This window comes from Oncorhynchus masou, chromosome 19, assembly GCF_036934945.1.
Source record: "Oncorhynchus masou masou isolate Uvic2021 chromosome 19, UVic_Omas_1.1, whole genome shotgun sequence".
NCBI lineage: Eukaryota > Metazoa > Chordata > Actinopteri > Salmoniformes > Salmonidae > Oncorhynchus > Oncorhynchus masou.
Window position 1 is genome coordinate 29699818 of NC_088230.1, and position 15552 is coordinate 29715369.

Consider the following 15552-nt stretch of genomic DNA (forward strand, 5'->3'; position numbering starts at 1 on the left):
CTTTGAGCATCTTTCGGTCAGCTCTTGGGTTGAATTTGGTGGGACAACCTGTCCTAGATAGATTGCCAGTGGTCTGGAATTTTCTCAGTTTGTAGATGATCTGTCGGACAATGGAATGATGTACTTCGAATTGCTTGGAAATGGATTTGTAACCCCTCCCAGACTCACAGGCATGAATTATCTTTCTTCTGAGGGCCTCTGAGGTCTTTTGATTTTGGCATGATGTGTTACCACACACCCATATAGTGAAGACCAAACCAGACAAAGATTATAATCTTGATGAAAGGCTGGATCCTCCCAAGTTACTTTCCAATGATTTTGTATTTTGGTTCATCTGATTGTAGTTTGAGCCATTTTATGTGATGGTAAATGTAGGAGTCCACTACATTTTTCTGCATAAGGACTTTCATTTTAATTGAATTACATTTTCTGTATGATTTGTTAAATAATGTTACCTTTATCAATGAATGTGGTTGGAATTTAGCTAAAATATCCACGTGACCAAAAATATCCATGTGTGTAAAAAATAAAAAAAATAAAAAACTTTCCAGGTGGTGTACTCACTTTTTCATATGACTATACAGGGCTTTCAGAAAGTATTCAGACCCCTTGACCTTTTTCACATTTAGTTACTTTACAGCATTATTCTAAAATGCATTAAATTAATAAAACATATCAGCATACCCCATAATGGCAAACAGAAAATGTTTTTTAGAAAATGTTGCATATTTATACAATTTTTAAAACAGAAATACCTTATTTGCATAAGTATTCAGACCCTTTTCTTTGAAAGTGGCCAGACAGAAGCCACCCCTCAGTAAAAGGCACATGACAGCCTGCTTGGACTTTGCCAAAAGGCACTTAACGACTCTCAGACCATGAGAAACAAGATATTTCCGGTCTGATGAAACCAAGATTCAACTCTTCGGCATGAATGCAAATCGTCACGTCTGGAGGAAACCTGGCACCATCCCTACGGTGAAGCATGGTGGTGGCAGCATCATTTTAATTTTTACATTTTTAAATTTAACCTTTATTTAACGAGGCAAGTCAGTTAAGAACGAACTTAACTTAATCATCAACAGTAAAGAGGTGACTCCGAGATGCTGGCCTTCTAGGCAGAGTTGCAAAGAAAAAGACATATCTCAGACTGGCCAATAAAAAGAAAAGATTAAGATGGGCAAAAGAACACAGACACTGGACAAAGGAACTCTGCTGAGAAGGCCAGCATCCCGGAGTCGCCTCTTCACTGTTGATGTTGAGACTGGTGTTTTGCGGGTACTATTTAATGAAGCTGCCAGTTGAGGACTTGTGAGGCGTCTGTTTCTCAATCTAGACACTCTAATGTACTTGTCCTCTTGCTCAGTTGTGCACCGGGGCCTCCCACTCCTCTTTCTATTCTGGTTAGCGCCAGTTTGCTCTGTTCTGTGAAGGGAGTAGTACACAGCGCTGTACCAAATCTTCAGTTTCTTGGCAATTTCTCACATGGAATAGCCTTCATTTCTCAGAATAAGAATAGACTGACGAGTTTCAGAAGAGAGTTCTTTGTTTCTGGTCATTTTGAGCCTGTAATCTTGTTTCTGGCCATTTTGAGCCTGTAATCGAACCCACAAATGCTGATGCTCTAGATACTCAACTAGTCTAAAGAAGGCCAGTTCTATTGCTTCTTTAATCAGAACAACAGTTTTCAGCTGTGCTAATATAATTACAAAAGGGTTTTCTAATGTTCAATTAGCCTTTTAAAATGATAAACTTGGATTAGCTAACACAACGTGCCATTGGAACACAGGAGTGATGGTTGCTGATAATGAGCTTCTGTACGCCTATGTATAGATATTCCATAAAAAATGAGCCGTATTCAGCTACAATCGTCATTTACAACATTAACAAGGTGTACACTGTATGTCTGATCAATTTGATGTTATTTTAATGGTCCAAAAAATGTGCTTTTCTTTCAAAACAAGAACATTTCTAAGTGATCCCAAACTTTTGAATGGCAGTGTACATTGGCCATTGAAAGGCTTTGAAGCCCCGGTCGGCCATATTGTCACTCCCCAGCAGGAGCAGTCCTCCATAGAAATGAATGGAATTCTACAGTATTTCAAATAAATGTTTCAAGGATCAAAATGACATGTATATAAGTTCATTTAATTTTTAGGCCACATGATATAATTGTAAAGTATGCCTTAAGGTGTCTGTTATAGAATACATGTGGCAAAAGTGAATGTAGACATTAATAAATGCATTTCCATAGCTTCCAAAATATTGTTTTACCACCCTGGGGGAGTGCCAAGATGGAGGCACAGAGCCTTCAACACAGCAGCCCTTATTAGTCATCTAGTGTATATATAAGTCATTGGCGAGAAACCAGGCATGGCTATTCTGGAGCAGGACCTAAAATGACTATAATTATCCATGATACACCCCTCAATGAGCAATTTGTCAATTCCAATGAGAATGTGTCACCAATGGGCTGATTGAAGGCCCTTGTGGTTAACCTCATATAATATTGTAATATCATGCATTATACAATTGTAATATCATATTAATCACTATACATAAGTTTCCCCCCTGATAAAACAATACCATGCACCATTATTAAACAATTCACTGCATGCAACTACTACCGTCATTACGACTGCATTTTCTGCATCAATAGGCGGAGGATAACGCATTAAAGACGGCGCGGGGCACGAAACCAAGGATGAACGAACTTCTCATCAGAGCATGGAGTATTCAGTCTACGCTTGCTTCGCTCTGCCTAGTATCGGCCTTTTGATTGGTTGCCAGTGACATCACCCTACCCTAATACATGGGACTGTAAGCATTGTTCATTCGACAGCCCTATCCTCAGAGAGCTGATTTAACACCCGCATCTGAACTCCCACCCACTACGGGGTTGGCTCTTGCTGCGCTCTCACTGTACAAAACGAATGCATTTAATATTAATGAACTCGTGTATTGGCTCTTACCCGTGTCAATCCTAAAGTGCTTCTTCGCTAGGTTGGCTGACCCCTTGTATATTATTACTGAGGACCAGGCTAAAAGTAAAAATGTTGCGGATCCTCGGCACTGGGACAGGCTGAATGGAGTCAACGTTGAGCGCAAATAAAATCATTCTACATTCACCCGGAGCGCACAAAATATTGTTTTACAAAAATGTAAGTACACTTTTAAAACTCCTTTAATGGGCGACACTTCAAAGTCTATACTATAGTTTACAAGTTGTATAGATGAAACGGTCAGAGCGCTGACGTTAATCAACATGAACATGCCATACTCAGACATTTCACGTCATAACAGTGCGAAAAATGAACGATGTCAGATTATGGGAATTTCACATTAAATTATATATTCGATATCATGAAGCCTTCAGATCGTTGCATGAACTAATTTCGTTCATGTAAACCTCTGACAGACGATGAACTGTTGGCTCTTCAATATCACTGTGAACAAATATACCTGTAACCGGTTTTTGCCAAAATGATCAAGACTAGATTTACACTACAAATTGTACAATGTTTTACTATGTGAGATACGTTTATGCAACCGCGGCGTCTTTGAAGTGAAATGACATTTACAACCCGTGTCTGTACTGCCGAAACCCTCAATACTTTATTCTCAGCACGTCCTTATGCCGGTCGCGTCAATGAATGTATGTACACCCTGTGATTTCTTTGTACGGTACCAGCTAGTTGAAACAGCTGGATACTGAATGCGCGGGTCAGAGGACGCCACCATGGGCGTCTTTTGATGTGAGGACATGGTTTATTGCATCTTTATTGCAACGTTTGATTACATTTAAGCAGCTTTTCCCGCACCCTATGACTGTTCCAGATGTGATTTGGAGAGAGAGACCAAACTGCGGTGTAGCCCTACACGTTGGTGCAGTATTCAGCAGTCTTTTTGTCACACGAAATTCAAAGGCTTATTGTACTGCACTGTGAAATTGACAGTAGCCTAGCTTCGAAGCCCAGACATTTGGGCTGTTCAATTACCTGCACATATTTGTGATGGTTATATTATTCGGTCATGCATTTTCATGGGACACTCCACATTTTCTGAGTTTATAAAATACATTCTATGGTTAATACCCACCCTTACTAAATTGGCAGTAGTCTCTCTCGTTTACCTGGTTATTCCCACCAACTGTGGCAGTTGCCTTGCAGACCTTTAAGTAGATAGATATGGTATTTGGTTACTGTGTAGCCGTTTAGTACTATACATGTTTGATTAAACAGATAAGGACCTGTAGCTCCTTCATTGTCCCCTGAGAGAGTCAATGACATTGGTCATCAACAAACCTCCATGCTATGCGTTACATGCTGTGCTTATTATTGAGTCTATACAGATGCTTTTTTTCCACTGAGTCCATTCACAATCCTGATCTGGGCCAGTAGTCATAAAGCATCTCAGAGTAGGAGCGCTGATTTAGGATCAGTTTAGCCTTTTAGATCGCGAAGAATAAGATTACATGGACAGGGGGGACCAGATCCTAGATCAGCACTCCTACTCTGAGACACTTAATACATACGGTCCCTGATCTGTTCTTTCCATATTTCCAGACGGGTATGGTGTAGTTCTCCGTAGACGTCCCGACCCTCAGCCTCCACATGCCTCCATCTCCCCTTGACGACAGAATTGTGGTGGCGCTGCCAAGGCCGATCCGACCTCAGGAACTCCGACTGCGCCTGGACACCAGCTACCTGGACACCAGCTACCTGGACACTACTGTCACCAGCCCTGTCAGCAAGACGACTGTCATCAGCACAACGGTGGTGAAGATCCGGGCGACCAACCTCACTTATATGCCCTCATCTAACGGCTCCACGCGCTCCCTGTCGTGTGGATGCACCAGTGCCAGCTGCTGCTCGGTCACCACCTACGAGAAGGACAGCCAGCACAACCAGCGCCAGCAGCAGAGCCACGTCAGCCAGGTGAGCGCCAGCAGCCCCAACCTCAGCTATGCTGGACCCGCCTCCTCCAACCCCATAGTCACGGGCATGGGCATGATACACCATGAGGCCTTCAGTGACCCTAGTCTCACCTCTGGCCCAACCAAGGCTCTAGGGTCCACTGTCCGGGTCATCCACCCCAATGAGCTGGCCAAGCGGATGGCCAGGTGCCCCATGGGCCACCCGGTCGGGCCGGTGCCGGTCATCATCGACTGCCGGCCCTTCATGGACTACAACAAGAGCCACATCCAGGGTGCAGTGCACATCAACTGTTCGGACAAGATCAGCCGGCGACGGCTGCAGCAGGGCAAGATCACCGTGCTGGACCTGCTCTCGTGCCGTGAGTCCTCTGGCAAGGACTCCTTTAAGGGCATCTTCTCCAAAGAGATTGTGGTGTACGACGAGAGTACAATGGATCCCCAGAGGGTGACCTCCTCACAGCCCCTTCATGTGGTCCTGGATTCGCTGAAGAGGGAGGGAAAGGACCCCATTGTTCTCAAAGGTAGGACCGAAGTTCTGGGCTCGTACAGCATCTTTACTAATCTGACTTTATTGTTGCAGTATCATGTTCACGTTTAAAGTGGCGTTTAAATACAGTAGAAAACAAATTGACAATGCAAAATTCATAACAGTTACATACTAATAAAAAGAGCCTGCTGGCCTTATTGGGTCGATAGGAACATTAGCCCGAGTTGTTTAAGAGGGATATCACACCTGGCACAAGTTATTGTCGAGTTCTGTTATTCCTGCCGGGGAGTGCCCTAAACCAGCACCAAGAGGGGAGTAGTTCAAAGTCTGGGTACAGGGGGTGTTTTGGGTCTAAAACTATTTTGTGAGCCTTGCTGTGTGCCCTGATCTTAAAGATCTCATCCAAGCCTGTCTGTTTGACTCCAAGTACCTTGTAAGCATACTTTTCTGGCTGACAGTGGCATTGCCAAACCAGAAAACAACACAAAAAGTAAAATTACTCTCAATAAAAGATTGGTAAAACACAGCCGGTATAGTCAACATTAAAAGATCCCAACTTTTCAAGATCTCAGAGTAGGTAGTGTAGCAATGCTGATTTAGGATCCGTTTGGCCTTTTAAACCAAAACAGGGGGGTTCTCTTGAGGTTCTCTGGAGGTTGTGTTTAAGCTTCAACGAGTCAAAGTAGAAACACCTGGGATGTTATCTGGAATGGTTGAAAGATGAGAGAAGAGGATGATGTCTTTATCTGGAATGGTTGAAAGATGAGTGAAGAGGATGAAGTCTTTAACTGGATTAGTTGAAGGATGAGGGAAGATGCGGTCTCTAATATAGAAAGCCACATGACTGTTTTGATTAACAGAGAGGATGAGAGAGATTGGTTTATGTAGCTGTAAGTTGGTCTGTCTAATTCATTTTCAGAGACTAGCCTGTCTGTATACTTCTGTTGTGAAGAGGTAGGTGGCAATAGACAATGAAGTTGGTAGAGGTGCAATGGGGATATTTGCTATTGAATGTATGTATGGCCCTGAGGAATAGGCTCATGTTAGGTGTAAAGTAAATGTAAGGCCGTTTTGTCTTGCCTCCATTGTGTGTAAGCTTCTTACTTAGTAACTCATACTGTCATTTACTGTGTACTACCCATCTATAAACTACAGTATATACTGTATGTACGTCTGATTCCAACAGTATCAGCTGACCCTTATCCTTCACACCCTGATGATTTGCACGCACACATACACCACCCAGACACAGACACACACAAACACAGAATTTGCTTGGCAGCTTCAGTCCTGTCAGGGTATGTAACATGCTTTGGCTGTTTTGCAGAGGCTGGGAGGCAGCTCTTAGTAAATACGGAGCTCTGTTGAGGCAGCAGCTCCTGTGTGTCTGCCGTCTGCCTCGCAGACGCGGTCTTTAAGGGAGGTCATACTGTAGCACCTTGATGCCATCTTCTCCTCTCCTCTCCTCTCCTCTCCTCTCCTCTCCTCTCCTCTCCTCTCCTCTCCTCTCCTCTCCTCTCCTCTCCTCTCCTCTCCTCTCCTCTCCTCTCCTCTCCTCTCCTCTCCTCTCCCCATCCAGAGGAGCTTCCTCCCTTCCTCCTTCCCCCTTCCTTCCTTCCTTCCTTCCTTCCTTCCTTCCTTCCTTCCTTCCTTCCTTCCTTCCTTCCTTCCTTCCTTCCTTCCTTCCTTCCTTCCTTCCTTCCTTCCTTCCTCCCTTCCTTCCTCCCTTCCTTCCTTCCTTCCTTCCTTCCTTCCTTCCTTCCTTCCTTCCTTCCTTCCTTCCTTCCTTCCTTCCTTCCTTCCTTCCACCTCCCTTTTGCCTTCCCCCTTCCTTCCTTCTTCCTTCCCTCTCCCCTCCTCCTTCCCCTCCCTTCCTCCTTGCCCCTTCCTTCCTCCCTCCTTCCCCCTCCCTTCCTACTTTCCCCTTCCTTCCTCCTTCCCCCTCCCTTCCTACTTTCCCTTTCCTTCCTTCCTCCTTCCCCCTCCCTTCCTACTTTCCCTTTCCTTCCTTCCTCCTTCCCCCTCCCTTCCTACTTCCCCTTCCCTCTGCGTCCATCTCTGTCTGCTGCGGTGAGGAAACAGAGAGCGGGCTACAGCATAGCAGAACAGAATGTCTTGGTCTTTTTGTCTGATTTAATTCTCATGAAATCCAGGCATCCACTGCTGCAGGAATCAAACGACTCAGCCATGAGCCCTGAGCCCTGAGCCAGGAGCCCTGAGCCCTCAGCCCCACGACCTGGTCTCAACCGCTGACACCGTACAGCAGAGAACACTGTGTGTGTGTGTGTGTGTGTGTGTGTGTGTGTGTGTGTGTGTGTGTGTGTGTGTGTGTGTGTGTGTGTGTGTGTGTGAGTGTGTGTGGAGGAACAATCGTCATATGGGTTTCCCAGCATCAGTGTAATTTAGAACCAGACGTGATTCATTCTACTATTGATTATGGAGGATACTGCACTTGCTATGGACACTGCTCAAAACTAGTACACTGAAAGGGGAAAGGGTGCCATTTGGAACACAGGCCTGGTCTCTTTGAAGAGGTTTAGATAAATAAATAGAATATGTTTTATTCATCATCTTCTTCTTTAAAATGTATTTTTGTAATACTTTGTACTATAATCATGTTTCGTTGGATCAAGAATTTGTGGATATCTTTAATCAGTTATGACCCTGCAACCAAAATTAACATGATCACAAAGCCAGAAATACACAGACCATGAAACATATGTGATAGATTTTGTTTGGCTTACAGTACTATTTTGATTTCGTAAGAATTGTTTGTGAAATGTACAAATGGTATTTAATATTCCCATTAAGGAGGGATACCAAATGTTAGTTAAAATGTACTTATACATTAAGGACATGTGGAAGACTGTTTTATTCTATCGGTTAAACATTGTCTTTCCTCAGAAGCAGAAATCAGACAGAAGCAGACAGTCCTGACGGGCCTTTTTCCCAGTGACCCAGAACTGAATGTAGGAGTTAGTTATATACTGTAGCTGACAAACATGGCATAAAGCAAACATCATTATTGATATCAGACTGTGGAACTTACAGTTGACGGAAAGCATTAGAAAGTGGAAATAGAGTATGAAAAGCCTTCAACGCTTCCGGGAAGTGGTCATTTATGAGTGAGGAACAGTGCTGGCGGCTTCTGAAAGAGAAAGAGACACTTAAAGGTGCTTTCCTCTGTGAGATAGTCGAAAGATAATGACAGCCGGTCACACTTCACAGATCTCATCTCTCTCCACAATGTGCCGGAAGATTCTTTTGCCTTTCGTTCTCACTCTCGCCTTTCAAAAGAAGCCATTTACCAATTGAGTGCATCACAAGAAAGGCATCGCTTGAATATGTGCAATAGAAGACCATTTCGATTTTTTCAAAGATGAGCTGTATTTTGGGTGAACACTCAAATCTGTTAGTTTGTTGAAAAATCGAAAAAAGAGAAAGATATTTAATGCATGATTAGCTAAATCTTGCCTCACAAGCACATGCACGTGCACACACACACACACACACACACACACACACACACACACACACACACACACACACACACACACACACACACACACACACACACACACACACACACACACACACACACACACACACACACACACTTAGTAATATCATAACTTCGTTGTGGTGGTCACTATGATTTATTCAACTGTAGTAAAGTTCAACGCCTTTAGGGCTTGTGTGAAGAGACTCTCATTCCATTATTTACTGTTGGTTAATTATTATAACGACATGCCCCTTGGAGGGAGTGTGAGAGAGATGTTTTAGAGAAACATAGCAGTTGAATTTGTTTGTTTAGTGTGGCCCTATTAATTAGACTGGTTTTATGACCATGTTATGATTTACAACATCCTCCCTAGTCGACAGTTGATAGGAGATCCCCAACTGCCCCGTTTCCAAGGTGAAGCCGGTGAGGCCATATGATCACCTCACTTGGCATGATGTCAGCTCTTGTAGATCTTGTAATGCAAACAATACATGAACTGATACTCTATGTCAGGCCCCAATGCATCCCCCCCTCACCCCTTCCAGGGTGTCAATGGCGTCATGACAACAGGTGCAAAGCCCCCCCCCCCCCCACTAACTGAAACTGACAGTAACTGGCAGTATTTGCCTCCCTCTCAGGCCCTGTGTGTGTTAACGTTATGTTACAGGCTTTATTTGAAGGAGTGCAGATGTCCAGCGAGACACATGTTCAACATTTATCATCTTTATTTGGCCGCCATCTTTGGCGCTGAGGAGAGTGATGATAGCTATTTTTCAGAAGGAATGCTGTGTCGATTATCTTGGGGACATTTTGAATGTTTCCCTCACTATTTAAATTATGAGAAATATGACATTACCTCCAGGACCTTTAGGTGATCTAACCCTACAGACAGAAACAGATGAACAGGACCTTAAGGTGATCTAACCCTACAGACAGAAACAGATGAACAGGACTTTAGGTGATCTAACCCTACAGACAGAAACAGATGAACATGACTTTTAGGTGATCTAACCCTACAGACAGAAACAGATGAACAGGACTTAAGGTGATCTAGCCCTACAGACAGAAACAGATGAACAGGACTTAAGGTGATCTAACCCTACAGACAGAAACAGATGAACAGGACTTAAGGTGATCTAACCCTACAGACAGAAACAGATGAACAGGACCTTTAGGTGATCTAACCCTACAGATAGAAACAGATGAACAGGACTTTAGGTGATCTAACCCTACAGACAGAAACAGATGAACAGGACTTTAGGTGATCTAACCCTACAGATAGAAACAGATGAACAGGACCTTTAGGTGATCTAACCCTACAGACAGAAACAGATGAACAGGACCTTTAGGTGATCTAACCCTACAGACAGAAACAGATGAACAGGACCTTTAGGTGATCTAACCCTACAGACAGAAACAGATGAACAGGACTTTAGGTGATCTAACCCTACAGACAGAAACAGATGAACAGGACTTAAGGTGATCTAGCCCGACAGAGAAACAGATGAAGTGCAAAGCCCTCCCTACAAACTGATATCCAAAAATTCAAACGGAAAATTCAAATGGCAAACAAATGATATGGTTTGAATGGTTGGTTGGGGGCTTGGAGTGTCTCAGTGTTTGACATCAGGCCATGAAAGTCTATGCTATGATAATATGGTCACCTATTTTGCCACCCTATCAGATTAATATGCAAAATGTCATTGTCGGAGGAGGAGGAGGAGGAGGAGGAGAGAGGTGGAGAGATGAGACAGAAAGAAGGAATAACATCAGAATATTAGCTAGAGACAATTTGGATGGACATGATTTGTTGTTTGATAGTTCAATACAGTAATATTTTCCTCCAATAGACACGTAGCAGACTTGTTCCAGTCAAAACTCCCCAACTACCAGTCATGACCTGCCATTGTAATAAAGGATAAGGCATTATACCTGCAGATGTTAACTTAAGTGTCATAGGATATAAACATATTTGTTTTCCACTGACTCATCCTGTTGCTGTCTGTTGTTTACCCAGGGGGCCTCAGCTGCTTCAGACAGAACCACCAGAACCTGTGTGACCACTCCCTCCACCTCCACGAGAGCCTGGACGCCGGCATAGGCGTCAGCGGGGCCTCCGGCCACACGGGGGCACTACCTCACTCCATGTCCCTGCCCTCCACGCCGGACATCGAGGACGCCGAGCTGACGCCCATCCTGCCCTTCCTGTACCTGGGCAACGAGCACGACGCGCAGGATGCCCACAGGCTACAGCGCTACAACATCGGCTTTGTGCTCAACGTCACCACCCACCTGCCGCTCTACCACTATGACACAGGCCTGTTCAGCTACAAGCGGCTGCCAGCCACCGACAGCAACAAGCAGAACTTGAGGCAGTACTTTGAGGAGGCGTTTGAATTCATCGGTACGCAGGAAACGTCAGCTAAGTCTAGTCATTGCATGCTGGTATGTACAGTGGAAGTGTATACGGGAGGTGAGGGGCGGAGGTTGCAGTCGGTGGCAGCGGTGGGATCTCATTTCTCATTGAATCGATTCTGTTTTATAATGTTCTTTCAAGCCACATTAGGATTGGAGTTAGTCAGTGATTTAGCTTGGTTGATACATATTCAAATGGCTTGTTTTTATCGATCAGAGGCTGTGCAGGTTGTCTGACCTTAGAAATTATGGATTTGTTAACACTACCGTTAGTATACAGTATTGCACAGTGTAGGTTTTGAGTGAGTGGACTGCAGTGAAAAATATGACATTAGTTACATGACTAAAATATGAATGTGATGTTGTTGAAGTCATGTTTTATGTTACCATGACGAGTTCTATTCTGACGAGTTGAAAATGCTCCCCTCTCTCCTCTCTCTTCAGAGGAAGCACGGCAAGCGGACATGGGCCTCTTGATCCACTGCCAGGCAGGCGTGTCTCGCTCGGCCACCATCGTCATTGCCTACCTGATGAAGCACACCTGGATGACCATGACTGACGCTTACAAGTTTGTCAAGACCCGGCGGCCCATCATCTCCCCCAACCTCAACTTCATGGGCCAACTGCTGGAGTTCGAGGAGGACCTGAACAATGGCATCACACCACGCATCCTCATGCCAAAGCTCATCGGTGTGGAGACCATGGTTTAGGGTGACACCTGCCATTCCTGGTTTAGGAGGACATCCCACTCACTCTACGGGCTACTCTTGACAGGCTGATTCTGAGAGCAAAATCACTTTATTTCAGAATCTCCTAGTCATGCTCTTCTGGGACTGTCACAGGAGTGCCAAGGTTCTGGGTCAACGGCAATGAGAAACACCCCAGAATACCTGCTGTTCCGAACTGGCTGGCTTCCTGGAGGAACAAGAGTGTTGGGGAGAGAAAACGGTCAGTGGGAAGCTGTCGTGCATGACCATGGAGGAGCAAAAACATGTAAGGAAAGGAAAATAGATGAACTATTTCTGAAGAAAAAAAAGAAGCATGTACTGTGGGGACTTAGCAGGTTAGCAGTGAGAGAAACTGACTCTTCAGACTCACACTGTGCTGTGGCTCACGGTTATTGTTGCAGGCAGGCTGGGGCCGAGCTGGCCGAGGCGGTGCCTGTCAGAAAAGATGAAGACTTGTTTGGTGTGTTAATGTTCTTGTTCTATTTTTATAGAGGGGTTTATGGGGGTGACCATGACAAGCCCAAAGTGGCTTACTGTGCAATAATGTCTGAGTGGAATGGGGCTGGGAGCCTGATCTTATGTGTATATATGGGTATTCGATGACGATAAAACATTTCCATTTCGCCACTGATTTGACATGAAGTAACCTTTTTTGAATTAATTGTTGTTATCGATTCTGTATTTTTTTTACGCATACCATTGAGCTGTTACACTATATATATATAAAAGTATTTGGACACCGCTTCAAATGACTGGTTTTCAGCTATATCAGTCACACCCGTTGCTGACAGGTGTATACAAAGGAGCACACAGCCATGGAATCTCCATAGCCTAACATTGGCAGTAGAATTACCTTACTGAAGAGCTTAGTTGCGTTCAACGTGGCCCTGTCATAGGATGCCAGCTTTCAAACAAGTCAGTTCTTCAAATTTCTGTGGGCGGCAGGTAGCCTAGTGGTTAGAGTGTTGGGCCAGTAACCATAAGGTTGCTAAATCGAATCCCCAAGCTGACAAGGTAAAAATCAGTTGTTCTACCCCTGAACAAGGCAGTTAACCCACTGTTCCTAGTCCGTCATTGTAAATAAGAATTTGTTCTTAACTGACTTGCCAAGTTAAATAAAAAGTGCTGTTATTTTTAAGTAGAAATGTCTAGGAGCAACTACGGTTCAGCCGCGAAGTGGTAGGCCACACAAACTCCCAGAACGGGACAGCGTAGTGCGAAGAAATAGACTGTCCTCGGATGCAACACTTGAGTTCCAAAATGCCACTGGAAGCAATGTCCGCACAATAACTGTTCATCGGGAGCTTCATGAAATGAGTTTCCATGGCTGTGAAGCTGCACGCAAGCCTAAGATCACCATGCACAATACCTAGCTTCGGCTGGAGTGTTGTAAAGCTCACCACCTTTGGACTCTGGATCAGTGGAAATGCATTCTCTGGAGTGATGAATGCCGCTTCACCATCTGGCAGTCCGACGGACTAATCTGCGTTTGGCGGATGTCAGGAGAACGCTACATGCCCCAATGCATAGTGCCAACTGTAAAGTTTGATGGAGGAGGAATAATGGTCTGGTGCTGTTTTTCATGGTTCAGGCTAGACCCCTTAGTTCCAGTGAATGGAAATCTTAAGGCTGCAGCATACAATGACATTTTAGACGATTCTGTGCTTCCAAATTTGTGGCAACAGTTTGGGGAAGGCCCTTTCCTGTTTCAGCATGACAATGCCCGTGTGCACAAAGCAAGGTCCATACAGAAATGGTTTGTCGAGAACGGTGTGGAAGAACTTGACTGGCCTGCACAGAGCCCTGACCTCAGACCCATCAAAAACCTTTTGGATGAATTGGAATGCAGACTGCGAGCCAGGCTTAATCGCCAAACATCAGTGCCCGACCTCACTAATACTCTTGTGGCCAACTGGAAAAAAGTCCCTGCAGCAATGTTCTAACATCTAGTGGAAAGCCTTCTCAGAAGAGTGGAGACTGTTATAGCAGCAAAGAGGGGAACAACTCCATATTAATGCCCATGATTTTGGAATGAGATATTCGACGAGCAGGTGTCCACATACTTTTGGTCATGTAGTGTACGTTTGGCACAAGTTAGATTGATAAAATATATGTTTTTTATGTACAATTCTTGGCACTAGTGTGCCTTAGTTGTCTGTGCATATTTGCTTAATTCTGTTTACTCTTCAAAAATACATGAAACCATTCACATTGTCTGTGTGTTTTGTTTTGTCACTGTGTTTTTCCATCTCCCAACACCATCAACCATACCATTTGTTTTTAGTAATACATTTACTGCCATAAAGAGCTTTGTACCACAAGTTTACTGAAAGCAGATTGCTCCTCAAACAAAATGGTGGTTATCCTGTTTTAAGTATTAATTCAGTTGTAAAGTAGATTTGAGGACTACTCACTGCCTGCTATAGTCTCTCCTGTTCATTTTGAAATAGTTTTTCCGCCTCTAACTTGTCCCATTTGAACGTAGTGTCTAACCTCTAGATATATTTTGGTGTAGTTGCCCTTGTAATGTATCTTACTACACTTGCTCTCTGATTATGGCCTCGTATGATTTACTACATCACAAGGTAACAGCTGTCCGTGAATTGGGCCTCTGGCATCAAATGAGACATTGTATCCAGAGACTGTGGTAGAAGCAAGGTACTGTAATCCCTTCCTAATATTTTGAAACCTCCCAGCCCTGCCGCTAAGCTAACGAGCAGCTCTTGTTCTGCTGCCTCGCGTAACGCCAAGCTCGGCTGTCACGTGCAGTACTAGTGCCTCTATTGATGCCTTAACTAACTCCTGTCTTTTCACCACGGAGCCTGTTTGCGCCACTGTACAGTGCAGGCCGTCATCGCATGCAGACAGAAGCAGCCGAGCAGGCTGGGGTCGACTTCACGGCCTGCGGATACAAACCAACCCTTCAGCATCACTAGTCAACTCTGTGATACGTTCAAAGCGATATTTACACAGTTTGCACAGTTTGTTTCTTGGTAAGTCTGAAACAAATCTTCTTTAAAACAAAAGTATACACCTCACACACATGGTTATGGGCTTAAAAAAATAAGTAGAAATGTATTTGCATCCCAATTTCACACTTTATAATCAGCACAGAAGACTGAAATATAACAAAATTGTTTGACATAGAAACACCAGATTTTCAGCGTGAAAAAAAAGTAAGTTTAGTAATTATGAAAAATACGAATAAGATTCCACCGATCAGGCCACTAGAGGGCGATTTTGTAATTTGACTGCAAGAAAGGGGTACTAATGTGACTGATCTGCTGCTGAATCATTAGAAAGGAGAAGTGAGAACCTATGTGAAGTGTAGGCTGAGGCCTATTCCGCACAGAACTCTCTGTTATGGTGGCTGTGGGAGTGTGCATGATCCCTCGCGGAACTTTTGAATATCAACAAAAGATGAGTCATTGAAATGTTCCCTTGCATAATGCATGCTGTTTCAAACAAGACGACTTGCAGCCAC

General features: G+C 44.1%; 1 protein-coding gene across 2 annotated transcripts; it reads left to right on the forward strand.

Annotated features, from left to right (window-relative positions):
- Positions 1-2909: 2909 nt before the first annotated feature.
- LOC135506132 (dual specificity protein phosphatase 10-like) lies at positions 2910-14284 on the forward strand. Of its 2 annotated transcripts, none has more exons than XM_064925590.1 (4): positions 2910-3161; positions 4566-5457; positions 10943-11329; positions 11785-14284. In XM_064925590.1, the coding sequence occupies exons 2-4, from the start codon at positions 4614-4616 to the stop codon at positions 12048-12050; spliced, it is 1497 nt and encodes a 498-aa protein (XP_064781662.1). In that variant the 5' UTR covers positions 2910-3161; positions 4566-4613; the 3' UTR covers positions 12051-14284. The 2 variants fall into 2 exon arrangements, with proteins under 2 accessions (XP_064781662.1, XP_064781663.1); XM_064925591.1 differs by having other exon boundaries at positions 10943-11370; positions 11785-11902.
- The last annotated feature ends 1268 nt before the right edge of the window (positions 14285-15552 follow it).